We start from the raw sequence: 21,140 nt of genomic DNA, 5'->3' as shown, positions 1-21,140 counted from the left end.
TTTTTGTTCAGTGCACAGAGTGGATGGATGTTAAGGGGCAAATCAGGACTGTGCAGCGAACCAGGGTCCAACCTACAGACCATGCTGCTAACACAAGCACTGCTGCACAGGTCCTCACCACTGCTTGCCAGTTCCTACACAGTGAGCAATCCAGGCAGGAAAAGATCGCAAAAGAGGAAGCAGCAGTATCCAATTTCTGCTCTTCCTGCCTCAGTGAAAAGCATACTGAGGGTTCACAGGAAATGGTAAGGCAGAATTTTGAGATGAATTATGCATTCTTCTTCGTCTTCCCACCAGACACTTCACTGTATCACATTGCTTGTATCCCTTGAACCTGAGTTAATATGAATTAAGCCCAGTAATTAAAGAAGATGAGGTTACAGTGACAATGTATCCCTACAACATTAATTAGGAACCCCTTGGTCAATGCCACATTCCTCCTTGCAATAAAGAAAGGCTGTGAGTACATTCAAAGCACCCCTGGGAATTCTTGATGCCTGCTAAGAAACCCTTTCTCAAAACAGTTCCAAGAACACAGCTATCTTTGTCTCAGTCTAAAGTCCACTCTGAACATTCTAAGAAAGCTACAAGAGAATCACTCCTGCTAAATAAGCACTTACAGGCTGGTATATACATCCCAAAGCTTGAGGGACACATTTACAAACCACACTAAAAATAAGGATTTAATTTTCACAATGTATGTTTTTAAATTATATTTTATTTCCATAACAAACACTACAAGCTACAAGAATGAGCAGCTTTTTTTTCCCCAAAGCTTAACCAATACCTGATTAAAACTGTTACCATGATCACCATTTTACCTAGTATCACTTTCTAGGACATATTCTCTGCAAGTCCAGATTTATCCATTACCAAAACCTGAAATCATTAATCTTCTTTTTCTATCACGGATAGTTTAATGATCTTTTGAAAATAACTCAGACACCCATATACAGAGCTGCTTTCTAGCAAATATATGCTGCTGCAACAGTGACAAAAAGAAATGTGGATCAGGAAAGACACTTACTTTCTCCTCCATCTTCTTTTTTTCCTCACTAGATTTGTTTGAAAGTTGTTTCACGATTTCACTGAGTTGCAATTCCTTGCTCTCAGCTGCTGCAATCTTTCGCTCAAGCTCCTCGAGGTGGGATGCTGATCTTTCTGAAATGTGAGGTTGCAGTGGTGTGCTCTCATACTGTGGTTGCTTATGAAAAGAAATAAAATAATCACACAAATGAACACACACACACACACACCCCACTGTACACTTGAATTGCAGAGCAGAAAATAGTCCTGCATTTTTTTTAGCTGTCAGGAAGGGTGGGGTTTGATTTTTCAAACACTGAAAGACACGGCAACACCATGAGTTTCAGGAATCTGAAGCAAAAAGACAAAGAAGCTGGACACCTTTACACTGATAACAAACGCACAAGAACATTGTGTGGCTACTTTCCCCCTCAGATTTATAGAAGATGTGTGATTCCAAAATAAATCTCCATAAATGTAGATAAAAAGCATTTTCAAAACAAATCACTACCACTGCATTATCATACCATCTCCTGGGAAGAAAAACACTTTAAAATTGCTATGAATACACCAAAGTAAGAGACACTTCAATCTCAAGATCCTCCTAAAGCAGAACATCAATACTAGTCAAAGCTTAGAGCTATCACTCAGGAACAAGCAGGAACATGAGAGCTACAGTCAGAAGGCAGGTCTCCTGTCTTTTGTTCCGTATACAAAAACTTCCATCTCCACTGCCCACAGACAGACAAGCACAAAATGGAAGTTGGCTGCATGTGGGATGACAAAGGAGATGCATCCCATTAGGCTTTCAATTTCAAAATTCTTTTAATAACATAAATTGGTTATCTTCGAAAATACTGTCTGTATGTTTTCTTTAACTAGTGACATTACTTCAGCAAAGTATTAAAAGATTAAAACCTTCATTAAACTAGATTTGCTTTTATAAATTTGTCTTATAGAAGGCAAGCAGAAAATCAAATACAAATCAAGCAGAAACCCAAATACATTATAAACTTTCAATCTTCTTTAAATTATGAAAGAGGAATGCACCTGCTGCTTTATTTGAAGCATAACATACTAAGATATGTGCACTAAAATTTCAGTTTCCGCAATATTGTTTCCTTTGTTTGTATCTTCTCTCCACCCCCCCCCAACAAAAAAAAAATTCTTAAACCTACAAATTAGGTTAAGATTAAATTAGGTAAAACCTTAAATTTTAAAGTATTTTGTAAAAGAAGATCTGGAAGCAGCAAAAGCCTAGACATTCCTAGATGTCTCAAGAAGTCTCTGTATACCTAAGTTCAGCTGAGGCTCTACTTGAATTTCTCTGCTGTCACAAAACCACAGTTTCACTTGATGTACAGCTGTATTACTCCAAGTACACAAATAATGTCATGCTGAAGTACCCCAGCTGAGATCCTAGTGCAGTGCTTGTGACAGAAAAAGATAACAGAACAAAAGAGGGACAGAAAAGTGACTACTCTGCATATCTGCCTTTAACAATCCCTTGCTGCATTGCCTTTTAGATATGCCAAGGCCTGGAGATGGAATTCGTGTGCTGTAAGCAGCCACAGTCCTCACACTGATCTATATTTCTTGGTGAATCTTTGCTACCTCATCTTTATGCAACTTGATACCTGTGCTAGGTAGATGAAACTTAGGACAAGTTCAGACATTCCCAGACATTCCCTTTCAGACTAAGGGCTCCCTAGGAGTACTAGTCCATATCCTTTTCAGGTTCTTGTCAAAAGGTATTCCACCAGTCTGTTTGCCTTCTCACATCTCCTCCACCTATTCTATCCATAAAATCGAACCATCTAACCAGGAGAGCAGTACCTCCTCCTCTTCAGAAAACCTCTCATTAGTTATTTTCAGATACTCTCCTATCAAACTATTTTTTCTCCTACCATCTCCCTGTAGGACTACCATACATGCATGCTGTTAAACTCTTATAGTGTCACAATCCTTCATTGCTATCTTATTCTTATCAGACTTCAAGTATGTACAAGACTTTAACAAAACTTAGATTTCTGCAAACATAAAGTGAAATACAACACTTAGAAGGTCGTCTCCACACAATTTGCAGCTATGCAATTACACAGACATCAATAATCACAAAAGCTCTACACTCTGGCCTGCAGAAATTTGTGAAGATGCTTTTAGGTGCCAGTTACTGGGCATTGCTGAAAGCAAAGTATTCATCCTACCTGTAAGTTAGTCAGGTATGGTTCTTCGCAGTTCACAAGATGGCTCAGTCTTGCATGTTGAGCTCGTATTTCATTCTCCCTTATCTTCTGATGTAAACTGTTAATTTGCTGATTCTGCCTGTAATACACAAATTTAAATTGGGGGAAAAAAAAAAAAGGAATGGAACAGAGATTAGAAAAACAGAGATCTTAAGACTTGTACTAAGAATACATTAACACTGGCATTCAGCTATCCAGAATCTACACTAGCTGTGGGTTTTTTCTCTTTGCCGGACTGTAACTGTAGAAATGCAATTTGAAAACTCTATATCAATTCTGTGTGGGTTGAGGGAGGCTTCTGTTGCCATCTGCTGCTAGGGTTGGAAGTATAAGCAGGGAAAAACATACAGAAAGCAGAACAAAACCAAAAAATAGCACCTTCATTTCACTTGGACTTCTCCTGCTTGGCCCCCCTCTTTAGTAAAGCTGACTTCTGACAAAAGCTGAGGAAATTTAAAAATCAAGGGGAACAGAAAGAACTTAAGAAGAAAAGGCCATTATATAAGATAGTCAGCACAGCTTCCCTAAAAGGTCCTGCTTTTTGCTTTGCTTAAGACTTTCTCAATCAACTGCTTTACATAAGATGTACCTTCTCCTAGGGTAAAATACTGCACTGTGTGTGACCACAGGTACCACACACCAACTGCTTGGCCAGTGTACAGCAGGAACAGCATCAGCACTGTATCATTATTTAATTATAACACAAATTGTATCACTGCTTAAATCCTGACTGCATTTCAACTAGGCAGGACTGCAGGGCAAACACCTGCCAGGTCTCTGCCCCAGCACAAGTCTCAGCCCCATGAGGTGTGCAGTAACTCTCCATGGAACAATAGGCACCTCAAAATCTGACCCCAGAGTGGAGCTGTCAGCACCCACCAGAAACACACAGAGACCTCTCAATAAACTTAAAACCAATTTTGTGCACTCTGTAATTTTCCTTCTTTTTTATTTTAGGATATATTTGCATGCAAGCATGAATTTTTTTTTCTCAGTTTCACCTCTAGGCATGGAGCATGACTGGCTTTTCTGAAAACAATGACGCTGAACTCAGGTGACTAAACCCAATATTAAGAGGAGATAAACAGCAAATACAAGTTACCTTCAATGGAAAAGACCTGCCTGGGCAAACACTTGCAAAGCATATGGAAAAACAAAAATCTGTTGCTTTTTTAAAAATTTGGAAGGGTTGTGATTAGGAAAAACATCTTGGAAACATTAGTGGGTGTTCACAAAATATGCATTATATAAGCCATAAACTAATACGAAATATGTATTCGTTAAAAAGATGCCAACTGCAAATTTTAATAGGATGCTGAAAGCCAGCCAAAGGGACTTTTAGCTACTCACATTCTTTTAGCTAGTCATCAGCCAACTGTACCTCTATTATTTGGTTTACAAAAGCAAGAACACATTTAAAAAATATTGATAGTAGAAGTTATTTCTCAGCCAGATGTCTTAAAGAAAACATATTGAGAACATTTTTTTTCCCTGTTTCTCTATTTTTATATCTATAAAGAACAGCAATGAATGGAAAACCAGTATATGTAAGTTGCCATTTATTGGTACCTTAGAAAATCACTATATGATTTTCTGTTTATGGCTGATTTTAATTTAGCAATGCCTTCTTTCCCAGGCAGGATTTCAAGAGTCTGAACATTACAGCCTGGAGAATGTTTTAAAATATTTTTGTACTACCAGTGCAGTTTGAACTATATTACCATATTTCTTTTCATAATCCTTTCCCTACCCTACCAAATCCCTATTGCAAAAAAAGGTGAGACAAATTAATCCAAGATGAGGCAGAACACAGAGTTTAACTAGCTTGCTTTTTTTCACTCTGCAAAGCATGAAACTCTCCATCATTATATAACCTTGCCAACAAAACAAACTCTAGAAATGTTTTAAGGCTGTGTAGACCCCACAACTTATTCACATAACTGTCTCTATGAAAACAACATTAACCTCATGGCACCCAGAAATAAACATTTTGCTGCATAACCACAGAGTCAGAGCTGTATTCAAAAGGAATTTAGAAATTTCAGTTGCTCTCAAAAACACAGGTTGCCTATTACAGTGGGAACACTGTCCCCAGAAGCCTCCCTATTAGCAATCAGCCCAGCACTCCAAAAAGGAAAACCAAATACAATCAGCCTTTAGCATTTAAGTGCCTCCAAGTTTCTGTCAAGCTCCCCAACCTTTAGTGCTTCCAGAAGCCATCTGAGTACAAGTGGGCACAGGCTGTGGCCTGAGCTCTGGGCATGGGGTAATCTGACAGGAATCCAGCCTTCAGACCTCAGTGCACAGAAACCAGACCCCACCTCACACATCTGGATTCAGTGAAAATATTGTACCTAGGCACCATGGAAACTGCTTTCTGTCCCAACATCCTTTTTTTTTCCCCATAAGTGAGTGTTACAACTTTATGCTGACAGCAAAGGAAGAGTTACAGGTGTACTGAGTGTCACTTTTCACATAGTTTCATTCAGCCCCTTTGTCCAAATGCAAAAATCACTATTTTACTTCAAGTGTCTGTCTTGACACATCCCTTCCCCTTACACTCGGACTAAAGTAGAAGAGAACAGGAGGCATACCCTGATCCAAAGTCATCAACCAACCAAAAGAACTCAGAGCTGAGAATTGTGTTTAAACAAAATAAATAAAAATTTAAAAATGAAAATAAATCAGAAAAGCTGGGAATAAAAAACATTCTTTTGGAAGGGACATATTAGTATTCCTTATTTAAACTCATATTCCAGAAGGAAAAGGCATTAAAAGATGCATTAACTGTAAATAGTCTACCCAATCAATTAATGTAAACATGAGACTAATAACATTGTTTTCACAAACACTTCTGACACAAATCTTTCCAGCTGTCCCTCAAGGTGTAATATTATTTCCAGAAACTGGGGGTGGTAGTGCAGAAACAAACAGACAAAAAGAGAATCTAAACTTCTCTCGAGGTAGGAAAAGACCACCTGGTACACAGTTACCCACAGAAGAGTTCTGCACTGAAGACATCTTGTCTTTTTTCTTCAGGTATAATGATTTAAAGGGATTTTTTTTTTTCCTTCAGAAACTACCTGTTTGCTGTATTTTCATCATCTTTTTTTTTTTAATTTCACTGATATACTGCACTATGCCTTTTCACCCTTTTTTGAACGATAAATAATCTGAGATCAAATCCTCCCTGTACTGCTCCCAGGTACATTCTTTCTGAGGGAACTCAGCAGAAGTGATAGGTTATCCAGCAACATACAAGACTCAAGTGGTGGCTGTGTGCTGCTCTATGGTCTCCTGAACCAGCTTTTATGTCCCAGTTCTCATGTTAGCTATTTTAGCTAGATTGTTTACAGAAAGCCCTATCATTTTTACAAAGTAATGACTTTGGCTTATTTCCAGGTCTTATAAACATGCATTTTGCTGCCTTCTCTTCCATTACCTTCAACATTCTTTATTTTTGTAAATAAAAGTTCAAGGCTTCAGTCATGTTTCACTACTTCAGATCAATGATATTTTGTTAGGAAGGAAAAGTTAAAAACCTGTCATGGCAGATTGTACCATTCTCTCACCTTTCCCAGAATTACCAATTTCCCAGAATTGCCACCCCTTCATGAAATCCTAACAGTAGAGATTAGGCTATCAAAGATGCTGATTCTTTGTAACTATTTCCTTGGCATTTAAGGAAATTTAAGTAGTACTCCTTATCTGTCTTTCTGCCAGCCACAGACACTTCCATTTGTAATCCCCCCATCCTGTGACTCTACTTAAAAGCTGTCTAGAATTCAGAGGAAAACTTCTAATGCTACTTGACCCTAACTGAATCTATTGAAATGAGCAAAAAGAAAGTTAGAACCATAACCATGACTTATCAGTGGAAAGAGAGGGAGGTCTCTATTTTGATTCAATTGCAGTTCTGGCCTTTAGCTCAAACAATCCCCTTTGAAAATTCAAGTCAGCACACAGGATGTGGGATGGCAGAGAACAGCACTTAGTTCAATGTGCACAAGCCTGGACTGTCTTCAGAGACCTGCATTAACAAACTGCTTAATACACAAACTGCTTCTCCTGAAGTCTCAAAATTATTTGTATGACATAATTGACATTCATGTAATTTTCTTACATTCATGCACGACAAATGTGGACACATGCTTATACAGACACTCACATATGCATTTGTCTGGAAATAAACCAAATTTCTCAAATCTGAGACCAGCTCAGCCATTCTCCATAAGCCCATCTTATCCGTCACTTACTCTAACATGAAATAGCCTTCAGAAACCCACATCTGCCAGAGAAGTACTTTGTCCCCCCAACTTCTAAGTTATTCTTCTTAACTTTAATTTTTAAATTAGCATAAATCTAAGTCCAAGTGACTTAGTTACCCTGACTCCAAGGCAAGGTAAGATCAGTATCTTCAAACAATTCAGGGACTTTAGATCAGAGCTTCCTCCACCACAGAAGTGACAGCAGTAACTTCTTAAGAAACCAAATGACAACTGATGCTTACCTTCAAAAGTCGTAAGTTAACACAAGAATTTTCTGCTTTAGGTGAAACTGTCTGAGCAGACTTCTTCAGAATCAGGACACAAAGTAAAATCCAACATGGATCTATATTACAGATATAATTTATTCCACACTGCAGCTGGAGGTACGCTGCTTTGTTTTGTTGCTTAAGAAGCTGGATACAAATTTTTATATCCCTTTGTTTTAGAGGCACGATCTCTTGGGATCAGGAGTCCAAACGTGCAGAGTACTGATAGGGAAAGAGATCCTTAGTACACAAAGTCCTAAAAACAATGTGAATACGTTTTCCGGAATTCGGAAGATAATGCCAAAGAACGCAAACATCAGCAAAGCTTATGAGAAAAGATCTCCAATTTCCTATGCAATAAAGTCTCCTTTTCTTGTGAAATTGTTCTAAGGGAACCTTTCTTCCAGTCAAAGCAGAACTTATCTTGAAGGAAAGAGGGGAGCCAAGGGGAGTCAAGACATGATTTCTGATCTGTATGGATTGGTTTTTTGTGATATTTTTGAATGACTTTCCTGAACTGCATAAAGTTTGAAATGGGGGTGAGGAATGAGAAGGACACAGACACAAATGTCACTTCAGAGAGAGGATGGCATTTTCCCTCCCATGGTGGGAGCTCTTCAACTTCTGTAGTCTCCTGCCAGGACAAACACAGAGCAACTCTTGCACCTCCCCTGTAGTTCTCTGCCAAATACTAGATCTTCCTACAAATACTTAAATCTTCAGAATATGAAATGGTTTAGCAACAGTTCCACAGCGAATTATGCGGGGCAGCAGCTGACCAAAATTCCCCAGTGCTGTACTGCAGAAAGCAAACACCACACAACCATGGCCGGTGAGAGACAAGCGCTCAGCCTGAGGGAGGGCAGTTTGGACACCTCAGGGAAGATGTGTTCACCAGCTGGAGAGACCTCAAAAAATAACAAAAACTACTTGATTACTAAAAAACATTACCCAGGAGGAAAGACTAAGTTATACCAGGAAAAATTTTCTAACATTTGAGCTAATTAAACACCAAACTGCCCAACCCAGAAAGGCTACAGAACACCTGGTATTGCACATACCAAGAGTGTGTCTAGTGACAGCACTACTGCTTGCCTTTCCTAGTGCCTGGCAGTCAAGTTAAATAGGTGCTTTCTAGCCCTACATACTCTATTTATTGCCAAGATTTAGGTTATTAGATGAAAATTAATTTCTCCAATGTAACTAGCATTCACATCTGGGAAAGGGACCTTTTAAAACAGCTAAAATAACTACTTTGTAACAAAACCTCCCTGAACATTTACCAGCTCAAGACATACAGAAGTCTCATCCACGAGTTAACTGGGTGATTGGTGATATTGCAAAAAGATAAAGGCATCTTTTTCACACTTTTATTAGAAGCAAAGTGTATCTTGCACAGCAAAGCACTCTGAGGAGGTTCCTTGCAGCCCCACTCCCTGCACAGGACTCCCTGTTATACACGCATACACTCAACACATGGGTGATATAAAGCTTCAGGTTCCTCAAAAATGGCATCAAATTATCACTCAAGTGGATATGCTAATGCTGCAGATCTTAACAAGCCAGTCAAAATTAAAAGAATTACTGCTTTATACTAGCATTAAAATGAGCACTATCAGAGCACATACAGCTTCATGTCATCTACTGAAGTCAGGACAATTTGGTACAAGGTAAAGAAAATCATCTGTTGTCTCAGTGAAAACTTCTAATCCGAATTCAGATCTGGATTTAAAAGTTAATGATTTAGCAAGTGTTTTAAGAATGTAAATGCTGTTACACTCTGAGGGATAACAGTTATTCACTAAAGTTGTACTTCCAAGTCTACCTTTCCTGGAAAAGCTGTTCAAATGCTCTCATGCTGTCTGCAAGAGAACACTGCATGCACAAGTGTTATTCTCAGCAGCTTGTGTCATATGTCCAGATATTGGCATTTATTCATGTACCTACTATATGCAGCCCCTGTCTGCCAGGGCCACACTAGAGATATCTACAGTGGCAGGTCAGCCTCAAGAGACATTCAGCATTGCACCGAATACGGCAGTTTTAGTGATGTTAATGTACTGAACAGAGGAGCAACGTGAAGAATTAAAATGTGATGCTGTGATTTTCTAAATCAATGCAAACACTGCTGGCTCCCTCTGGTGCTAAGTAGAATGCAGTGTTACATACTGAGCTGCCAGAGAAATAAGGCAATGATATAATCCAATTATTTCGTACAGCAGGTGACAGACATTACAGTAATAAGTGTTGCAGCAGGAAATTTCCTCTTACAGACTAAATCCTCAAGTCCTCATTCATGGCCTGTGCAACAGTTCTAATGTGGAAAAAACATGAGACACACCTTAAAGAAATGCCACTGTGTTCTGATACGCATGCACACAGCAGGCTCGCTTTCTTGCGCCATGTTTTCACTTCCTGAAAGTAGAGTCTTCCCCTCATTTTCTTAAGACTAGACTTAAAAAGCATTTCTGGTTTATACTTATTAAATTAGCAGTGACTCCTAGAGTAGTTTTAAAAAGGAAAGCAAAACCACTTTTAAACCCATTAACTTATGCTGTGTGCTACTTAAATACATGCTAAACAGACTACACAAAATACATCAATTTAATTTATCTGTACTAAATCTGTTCAACACAGCATAAACATCAAAATCAAGGTACTTGTTCTATTCTCAGGCTCAAGTGGCTCTTCAGGATTTTAAAAACTTAAAAATGCTTGCATTTCTAGTGACACACCAAAGTATCCAAATATTATGATTCACACTGTTAAGCATTACTCCTTGAATTGTTTGTGTAACTACTGGAAACTTACTTGCTACTATTCCTATCTGGTAGATTTCCAATGCAAAAGTAGGAAATTTAACAATCTAATCTAGAAGGGCTGATTTTTTTTTTTTTTGCCTTTTTCTCTTTGTGTGGAAAGAAGGAAAGCAGGCAGCATATTTCACTTTCCTTCTGCTCTTTCTCCCTTTTTTAACAAGATAAAGGTACAACAGCCTAAAGATACTACCCTGTACACAGCATCCATTTCCTACTTATCAACAGATTTAAGCGCTGCTATGAAGAACAAGATGTGTGATGTTAATCTCCTCCACTTCCTCAGTAAGTGGGACACCAGTACAATTCCCAACAAAAGAGTGCTCAACCTTAAAAAAGACGGGTTAATAACCCTGTGGATAAAAGGGAGGCTGGTGACAAGGGCAAGAGGGAGGTGTTTCTGGTGTGCCTCTTTCCATCCAGCTGTTCCTTGTACTTGCCAGCAGCAAACAGCTGGGTCTGGGGCACCATGCCAGCTGCTGTCCTGCTCCTCTGGCTACCAGGCAGCAGGAGGTTAACACAGTTCTCCTGAGCTTCTGTCCCTTCAACTACCAGTCTGGAAATCCAGCATATGGCTTAAGGAGACTAGACCTTTTATAACTCTATGAAAACCACATGTACAAGAGCCCTCTCAGCAAACACCTCCTACCTAACCTCATTCAACAAACTACTTTCTTCTCCGTCTCCCCAAAGCAAAATTTAGATACCATCACATTGAATTAACTTCACTTAAGTAAACTTCATGTTTTTAATTTTAGGTCACTATTCCCAAAGAAATTCAAACTCTGAAAAGAAGTTTAATTAAGCTCAGGAAGACCAAGAGCTGGAATACTTAGGTTTACTCCCAAACACCATTCTGAAGCTTAGAGCAAGAAGGCCCTGTGCTCGCATGTGCTAAATACAGGTAACACCACATTTTCACTTAGTGCTGCTTTGTGCCTTGAAGAAAGGTAGTTTTCACACTTAAGCCTTATTAACACCCCATCTAATGAGAAATGTAACACTAGTGCTTCTTAATGGAGTTCTTTTTCAAGGTTTTTGCACAGCAGATACATACCATTTTCTTCATGAGTGAAACCAAAAGTACTTTTATTTATCACTACCTCTTCTTAAAAAAAATTAAAAATAAACAATCTGTTGTTAAAACTTTGTAAATATGCAACATCGATTTGTATTAATCTTGAAAATACGAATCCACTGATGTTTATATTTCATTTTAAAATACCTTTTGAGGCAAATATTTTGCTCAAATGGATATTCAATATTCAAAGAAGAGGCTGTTCTGTGATGTGTTGTTACACTGCATTATTACAAATGACAATATTTAACACTAAGTATCTACTTGACTATGTAACATCACTAAGTGGTCTGTTCCATTTTGCCTTTTCAGCCGAATGAAAAGAAATTATCTAAACGGACCTCTGGTGAGAAATCCTGAAAGAACTGTATTCATTATAAGAAAGTCACACAAAAGAAAAAAAAACCACTTGTACAAAAAAAAGAGGCAGTTCACCGCCTGGTATCAAGAAATAGCTTTTCTTCCTCCACAAGGACAGTATCAGGTAACATTAGCAGACAGCCAGGTTGCAAACAGTCACTTCAGAAACTTCTCCCTTAACTGTAAACACACTTTCAGCACGAGAAGAGCAACACCAACTGCATTTGTATCTGCCAGTGTGTAGCAAGCCTTCATGTAGAGTGCACAGGATGGTAAGCCCAGCAGAGGCACTGAAGACCACCCCATCCATCATGAGCAATGCACTCACAAACACTGCGGGTAGCCCAGGCCCCAGGAGGTGGGCTGCAGGTTTGCTACTGCAGCATTACTACTGACATAGCAAGCCTGAAAAAAACCCACAGTAATTTAGATGGCCTTTAAGCAGCTGGTCAAAAGGCTCTGACAGAGGAGATGTAAACAACAACTAAAGATGTTTCCATTTTAACTTCCCTCCCCCTTGGGAGATCACCACCTCTGCAGGAGAGCTGGCAGAGTGGGATGGTGAGCCCATGCCTCAGATCCTAACTGTCCCATCTTTGCTGCAGCAGCAGGTAAACACACACTAACATCCTACATCCAACTGGGAAACCCAGTGACAACTTCAGTGATTGCTGAAAAGCCACCACAGCTACTGGCCAGAGTGCTAAGGGACAGAAACACTTTCAGCCACTGCAATTCCTCATTCTGTTGCAAGAGAGGAATGAACAGATCTTGCACAAGCATAATCCTCCTGGTACTAGAAACTGTGAGTTTGGCAGTGAGTTGCTATTAAAGCCCATTCAGATTGACAAGAATTTTAATGCAAGCTTATATATTTATTGACATGAAGACTCTGGATTTAATGATTTCTTTTTTTTTTTTTTTTTAATCTGAAAAATTTGTATGAGGACTTGAATAGGACTTTACTGCTGAATATTACTACAAAGGCCAATTTCTCAAAGCTTTATCACCTGGCTTCAAATATTTCTGTACTTGTGATGGAAAAGAAAATCAGCACGATGCAGCTGACCAATCTTCATCTTGGAAGTCACTTCCAGGACCTTAAAAGCAGAAAGATGTCCTATACAAACCTATAGCCTGGTAAGAAGCTAAGAGGGGAACCTGACAGCAGAAGTGGCTGTTGGGCTCACTGTTCCTTTTCCAGTCCAGAGGCATTAAACCTCCTAAATACATTTCCAACTTTGTGTAAGACTTTAGGCCAGATACCAGTCTTCTCTCCTGCCAGGACTAGCTTCTATATACTTGTACAAAAATAGTGGCTGGACTGAAACCTAACAACTTCACTAAGAAGCTCTCCTGAAAGCCAGCTTTTACTTCATCTAATCTAATTAATGCAGCAGGAGCTGGGTACTTACCTATCAATCACAAACTCCTTCTGTCTTAGCAGCCCTTCTTTAATTTTCATTAGAGATTCCCAGTTGCTGGAGTCCTGATAGCTGGTAACTGGGTAACTTGAACGAGATGTTCCAGGTGAAACCTGCATAAAACAATTGTAGGATTAGGCCCCAAAACAGTGAAAGTAAATACTGTGCTTCATATTACAGCATTTCCAAAGTGGCTTGCTCTTACAGAAACCTAAGGACGGTTTTTCAGTTTAATTCAATTCAGGTTAGCTTTGTACAAAACAACTGGATTTACAAACAAATTTCTGGAAACAAACTTCAGACCAGTGTCACTGATTTGATCATTTCTCTGCTAAACAAGTCATAGCTGAGAAAGCAGTTTGGAACGAAAAGCTCACTTAGAATTAACAACCTCATCAAGAGGAAGACCACAAAGTGTTCCTATCATATCCTGCTGCAATCCCTGTAGCACTTGAAGGGACAGGGCTGGGTAAATTCAGACCTGCTGGTAACGGCAGGTAGCAGTTGCCACTGCCCCACTCAACTCCCACCACAAACGTTGCTTTACAGAGAAAGGGAAACTTCCCTTGACGTGTGTGCACTTAAAATATAGAATATGGGAATATAATTCTGGCTAAATTGTGAGAGAATAAAACCTTCACAAGTAACAGGTTTCGGGTTTTCTATTAATTTTCACAAAAGCCAGGCTCCATGTCTTGCAACAAACTGAGGGCAACAACTGAACTAAATATGAACCAAAAACATCATAGTTTGGATGAAAAGTAAAAAAACCTGGGACATTTAATCGAGTAGGCATTTATTACAAATTTATTACAAATATTTGCATCAGGAATTCACATAAGGGATGGTTTAAGCTAGAGCTTCTGAGATCAAACTGAGGAGTCCCAGCATCAGTATCATTCAATCTTTCACCAGTTTTTTGAATCACTGAAAAAAGGTAACTGTCTTTATTTTCTGAGAGGCGTCCTGGACAATGCTGTCTATGTTTTTGAAAAAGAGCAGAAGGCAAAAAAAGTGAAAACATGGCTATTAAAAAAAAAAAAGTACTTTAAGCTCTTTTTTTCTTTTATAGCTCCACAATGTTTTACATTTAATCTGAAATTACCATAAACTGTATTAAGACCACGACATATGATGAAAAATTAAAGTAAGTTAAACAATTGCCAAGCACTCCATGCTTCTGGTCAAAATTTTACTGTGAAACTGAAAGGAAAGAATTCATTGCTTAAACCCCAATACCATGAAGTACTAAAGTCAGGAGCCAATTCCTCACAACTATAATCTCTTCCATAACTTTAAAAAGTATTTCTTCCCATTCAGTTTAGTTCAGTTCAATCCCTAGCTTGCTCACTGATGTGTTTCTGCACATTTATTCTCTTTTAATTTATAACCTAAAACCAGGTAAGATGACAAGACTAAAAATTTCTCAAAATCTTTCAAGACTGTTATGCCCCCACCTCACCCCCCATCCCCCCAGGTCCAATTTATCTGCTTCAGGAATATTTATTTTGCTTAACAAACTGGAGAACTTTAATAGTAAGATCCGTTATGAACGATTAAAAAACAAACAAACAAAAACTGACCACAAAAACCATCAACAAGTTCTACATGTTAAATACTGCATACCAATTAAAACCAAAATCTGAATGGGTGATATAATACTCTTTTTGGTTTGGGCAGTGATCTAATGAACTCAGGAAAGACTCCTAGTCATGATTCCTCCTGTAAGTAGCACATATGTAGAGTCTTTACAGCTTAAAGTTTACTTTGCCTGGGTTGCTCCATCCAGACCACATCACTTCAAAGTCATCTTTGGTACTTACAGAATACCTTGGGATTCTCACATACTGTTCTGTATTAGTTATACATATGACTGGCTGAATTGAGAGGCACCAGCACAAACCTATTAAACCAGTTAAAGTCTCTCAGTGACCGATGCCATGTCATGCAGTACAAAGTGACAACATGAGGAATTATCACTGGACTTCATGTTATTCATTTTTTTTCCTTTGCTTTTCCCACTATAGTGCTGATGAATGCTTTTCTACATACACCTCAACACCATTACACTACAGTCAAAAGAGAAGAAAGAAACAGTCCTTTTTGCAGCTGGGATTTGATCTTTACTTTTCAGAGCCAGAACTTCTTTTTCTACTCAAGAGAAAACTCACAAGCATTTGACATGATGAACAGGAAATATATGGCTTTATAAAGCCAAATCAATTTATTGAGCATGATTAATTTTGTCTTTAAAACTGAACTATAAAAATGAAGATATTAAAGACAGCAATTTAAATACACACCTATCTTAAGAATGAAGACATTCTGGAAGTCAGTGGTGGTTTCTTTAAGAGAATTCTTCAATGCAAACCCTTTATTTCAATCTAGCAACTCTGCAAACATTAATTTGCACTGAAGTTGAAAAAAACCCCTTCAAATTTGGTACCATAAGTAAGTATACAAGTCAAATACTGTAGCTGCTGAAAAGCAATGCAATGCGTTTTGCAAAGTTAAGAACAAAGTAATATTTTGTGAAATATATGCCAACAACAGTATGTTAGTTTGGGGTTTTTATTAAATCTAAAACATAAAGCCTCCATAGATTACTCCCTGAGCTGCTTTAACTTTGGAATATACCCAATCCTATGGAGTTTATACATGCTGTGTACACATATATAACAGCAAATAAAATATTGCTTTGTATTAATGTTGGGTGCTTCTATTTTTCACTCTGAACAAATGAAAACAAACAAAAATGTTTGATTCTGATATCATGTTTTATCCAATTAAAAAAAAAGAAAAAGAATATACTAAAAATACTTCTTAGCACTTCCCAAAATAACAAGACACTTCACTCATTTATGAGCACATGGTGTTGACTACTACAAAGAGCTTTCTAGCTGCTTTGAATTGTGCGGTAACACACAGGCAGTCTGCTTACGTTTGAGTATCTTGTCTCCTAAGGATATCAAACCAAATAGTGAGACCAGATACACTTCCAGGAGTCATATTTAGAAAGCCATCCACAACTCCAAGCCCTTAACTTGAATCATCCACAACTACAAAACAAAATACCATCTGGAAAGACACAGCATTCTTTTCTATCTGTCCTACAAAATACAACTATTTTTGTCACCTGGCACCTCTTCTGAGAGTATCAGCCTTGTCCTGAGAACATGTGTTCAGTTAGAACAGTATCCTTTGCACAGTGACATCCAAAGGTCCTCACTAGCTTGTTTTGTGACAGAGGCTTGGCAAACCTTCAAGTCACTGTTGAGGCAAAGTCAGCTGCTGGGGAAAAAAAAATAAAATAAGAAATCTTTGCTGTACTAACCTAGGTGCAAATACTGAGGGAACACACATTGCTGACTGATAGTTTCATGCTTATTATCAGTGGAAAAACAATTTTTCTGTGGACAGAGTATAACAACATTTAGATAACTTAGATCAAATATGGCTGGGTTTTTAATTGTGCTAATTAAAATTATCTTCTCAAACATGCCCATAGTTTCTGCCTGAAGCAGATCAGGGTCTCAGCAGACAGAGTAGCCCAGCATTCCATGTGTAACATGCTGTATCATGTCAAATGATGTCATTTACTACATCACAAAGTAAAGGTAAAGTCTGAAAATGTGAACACAGTCTCAAAAAACCCCAAAAACCAAACAAACCCCCAAAAAACCGTAATTGATTTGAAGAGGTTTTTTCATTAAAGTCACAGCTTAAATAATTTAGTGCTGTCCATACTACAACTGCAAATTTTCACAGTCCATTACTAACAACTAGCAGAGCACCAAGAATTATGCCAGGTGAGTGATTCCTTCTGGACAACTGCTTACGCTGCCCTACTCTATCATAAGCTCCTGTCCATAGGGATTATTCCTCTCTTGCTGCATTTAATAGTCATTACTCAACAGAAAGAGAATTCCTTGCATCCACAGCTAATCCAAGGCAAAGAATCAACACAAGCAATGTTAGCAGGAGCTAAGAATTCCTTTTTTGACAGTTGAGGAAACAAATATGGGTGACTGCTCAGGCTGTGCCTCAGGGGCATCAGTGGATGGATAATGTGGGAGAAAGAAGAGGTGGAGGTGGCAGCAGCAAGCCCAAATGCACTCTTGTCATGGAGATGCCTCCTGCCTATGGGTTACCTGTGATGGGAAAAGGTTTAAATCTGCACAGGCAGAGCAGAAGTCACTGAGGAGCTCTGTAACTGCTCCCTACCGTGGGTAAGGAAAAACAATTCACCCATCCCTTCAGGTCAGACCAGCTCCCATAATTGAGACAAATCTCAAAAGATCATTCATCCTTTTGCAGGTGAAACACGACAGGGATGGTGGCTGTCACGCAGGAAAAGCTACAGAAGGCTGAAACCATGGAATAAGGCCCTCTTTTAAGGAATGATTTATACAGAAAGACTGTGCATTGCAGAAATGCACTAGAAACACAGCTACAAAGCTGAATCCTCCACACTATAAGAGATTCTGAGCAGGGAAGAAAAAAGACTACAGACAAGAATTTATAATTTGTGGTATCTGTACCTCACCACCTACTGCTCAACTCTGCTCCATCTTTGCCTTTTAGGGAAGATAGTGTTTCTGCTCAGCAGGATATAATCACTACAATTCTTGGCAGCAACACCTAGGCTGTATCACATTTTGCCATGCTTTCACAAATTTCCAGCAGTCACAGGGGAAAGAACATCTAATCATGCCCTTGCACTTTTATCCCAGCCATGGTTTGTGGTGTGCTTTGGGGAATTTCTTTAATATGAAAAACATCATTAAAATCAACATTGAAACACCATCAAATGGTGAGATACTCAAAAATACAGGCGTATGGTAGAGAGGTTAGCACTGCCAACAGCAAAATAAAAATCACTAAGTTTTGGAAAAAAATCCCAAACACATACGTTACATAGACGTGCAGCCTGCAAAGTAGTTAATACAAGAGAGACCACAACTAACAGGGAAAATACACTTGACAGGAATTGACAGTTTAACCTGCCTAAAAATCAGCTTAATGCAAGTTCAGGATTGCCTGTATATGGGATGTCAGGTTACAGAAAAAGGGGGTGAGGGAAAGGAAAAAGAAGTGACTCTAAACAGCTCTGGCATAAACCCAGTTGCAAGAGTATGTCTGGTAGTACAATGCGAGGAATCAGAAAGTCACTGGAACAGTAAAATAAGTCCAAAGAAGAGAAACTTTCATGGCTAAAAAGCTTAGAATGATTTATGATAAAGAGCTAAACATTACAAAGGCTGAAGAGACATGAAATCAGACAGCAAATACCTTGTTTCCTAGGTTGAGAGTCCATGTAAACTAAGGTTGATGGAATGAAATTTGAGATATGGCAATCTGGGATAAGAGTATCAGGAGAAAGCAAACAAACAAAAACCAGCAAACAACAACAAAAAAGTCCATCAAACCAACTAAAGAGATGGAGAAAAGTAGCAAAAGCATATCACAAATGACTGAGAGAAGATCCAAATTTTATGATTTTAGAATCTGCACTGGATGAAGCTTAGGAATTAAAGGGCAAGCCAGTCCTTACTCGATAACACATCAGGACTTCCTCTGAATTAGGATTAAATAATGCATTCATGTGCCAAACGACACACTGACTACACTATGCCAAGAGCAGAATAATCACAGTTAGGCACCAGCCTCATCAACAAAAATTCAAGAACAAAATTCATTATAAAAGGGATCACCTCAAAGATATATAGCCAAAGCTGAACTGCATGGATGTTACATCTGTTGAATTACTTTTTAAAGCTTTTGCAATAAAAAATTAAAATGCTAATGCTATTTACAGACACCACCACTATCATCATAAACTTGGATAAAGTGGAAAGCTTTCAAAATGGAGAAGAATAAACAGTAATAGCATTCACATGCCTCCTAAAGGCAGCACTCCCTATAGTCATTACACTTTTACTAAGACATTTGTTCGAACTTCCCTCACAAATGAAATCCCCATCGCACGCAGGGCAACACACTTAATTCAGACCTCACAGATTTTACTCTCATAAGCCTAGGAGGAATCTGACAACCCTGCAATTTACTGTTATTTGTATATTTACTTCTTCCCCAACATTGTTTATACTGCAGCTGAGGCTCCTGAACTTCATCAAGGTCAGGTCTGATAATCACAACAAGGGAGGAAGACATGATCCCTTTGCACAGCAGCTTACAAATGAATTAAGAGCAAAGCATAGCAAGTACACTGTTGCTGGGATACGACAAGAGATGGGAGAAAACAAAGGCTAAGGTCAGGTAGCTATTCACCATGGAGGGAAAAAAATCTTAAATAAATAAAAAACAAGCAAAGATTTTTTTACTGATGGCATAGTTACAGGGTTTTGATAGCAACCGTGTGGTCACTTAAATGTGGCATAAATGTGCACTGCTATCAAAGGGAGGGGGCCTGTTCTCCTGCCTCTTCTCACCACTTCAAACATTCATACCTTTCAACTCCCTCCTGACAGCCCCAGTCCCACACTCTTCCCCCCATCCCACACACATGAAGGTTATTGGCATCTCAGTCAGACTCTTATCAGATTCATTGCACTGAAGGCCATGCAAGATCTAGCATTAGCACACACTCTTAAGTGGGAAAGCAGTGTACAAGACAACACATTTTGCAGTGGCACAGCTTTGTGCTGGATTCGTATGAACATGACCACAAGCTGAATTATCTCAACTACAGGCACTGCCAAACTCTTCCAAAGTATCACTGTATAGACGGAGTATCTTCCAAGCTTCTGAAAAAAACCCTATTATCCAGTTGCAATGACATTGTTAAGTTAATGGCCAAGACCTGGTGTTTAGATAAGCAGTCAGTTCAAGAAAAGGAACTTGCGCATGAAGATGGCATAACAGAATAAAATCAAAAGCCTCCTGCACTTTATTTTCAAAATAATCCTCTCTGTGTTGGCTCTATGAATTATGATAGCACACAGAGGACCAGGAACACAGTCCTAGCCTACAGTCAGAGACTGCATGTGTAAGATCCTTATGTGTTCAGAATCTGCATTCAGCAGGGAATCCTGAATAAAGCAGAAATACAGCAGGGGATTTGCAAGGGAAGGGAACTGGAATTCTGGTCACCAATTAAAACTGGCAAGGTTTTGTTCCTTCTAGCATCCCCAATGGTACTGTGCAAAAGCCTCCAAGGACAAAGAAGCAATAGATTAACTCTGGAAAGAGTTTGCACAATCCCTAGGGATGCACGCTGTTAGGGCAGAGACAAGGGCAGTCTCCTAGAAGAGGCTGCAGCGACTCAGCAGTCCTCCCTGACTTTCCTGGCTCCTCATCTCTGTCCCCTAAGCCCCTACGTTCCTGAAGGGTGAAACTGGCACTGCCGGAGCTGCACACGGGATAATGACACACCCTCCTCTGCTTATCTTCCCCTGAACAACCACACTTTGCTTGCTTTATGTGTTCTTATAACATTCCTTCATACTCCATGCAACACCAATATTATTTTTGTCATAAATCCTTTCCATTTATATTCTGGCAAATGTTATGAACACAAAACACTTCTAGGTGCCACTTAATATGACGTTAAAAGCAACAGTGCCTGGAATTTTCCACTGATAACAACTGGGTCTTTCCTAAGTATAGAAGCACTTGTTTTATTAAGTGTTCATT

At 38.9% G+C, this 21,140-nt stretch overlaps 1 protein-coding gene across 2 annotated transcripts in view; it reads right to left on the bottom strand.

Annotated features, from left to right (window-relative positions):
- Positions 1-21,140, bottom strand: part of CEP85L (centrosomal protein 85 like) — a 133,748-nt gene that overhangs the window by 12,851 nt on the left and 99,757 nt on the right. For both annotated transcript variants that reach the window (XM_059842225.1, XM_059842226.1), the window contains exons 4-6: positions 13,476-13,597; positions 3,234-3,351; positions 1,028-1,204 (exon numbers count right to left, since the gene is read on the bottom strand). In XM_059842225.1, coding sequence (XP_059698208.1) covers positions 1,028-1,204; positions 3,234-3,351; positions 13,476-13,597 — 417 coding nt within the window. The remainder of the gene's footprint in view (positions 1-1,027; positions 1,205-3,233; positions 3,352-13,475; positions 13,598-21,140) is intronic.

This window comes from Haemorhous mexicanus, chromosome 3 (genome assembly GCF_027477595.1).
Source record: "Haemorhous mexicanus isolate bHaeMex1 chromosome 3, bHaeMex1.pri, whole genome shotgun sequence".
NCBI classification, from domain to species: domain Eukaryota; kingdom Metazoa; phylum Chordata; class Aves; order Passeriformes; family Fringillidae; genus Haemorhous; species Haemorhous mexicanus.
The sequence above is the reverse complement of the archived record's forward strand: the minus strand, read 5'-3'. Positions and strand labels throughout refer to the sequence as shown.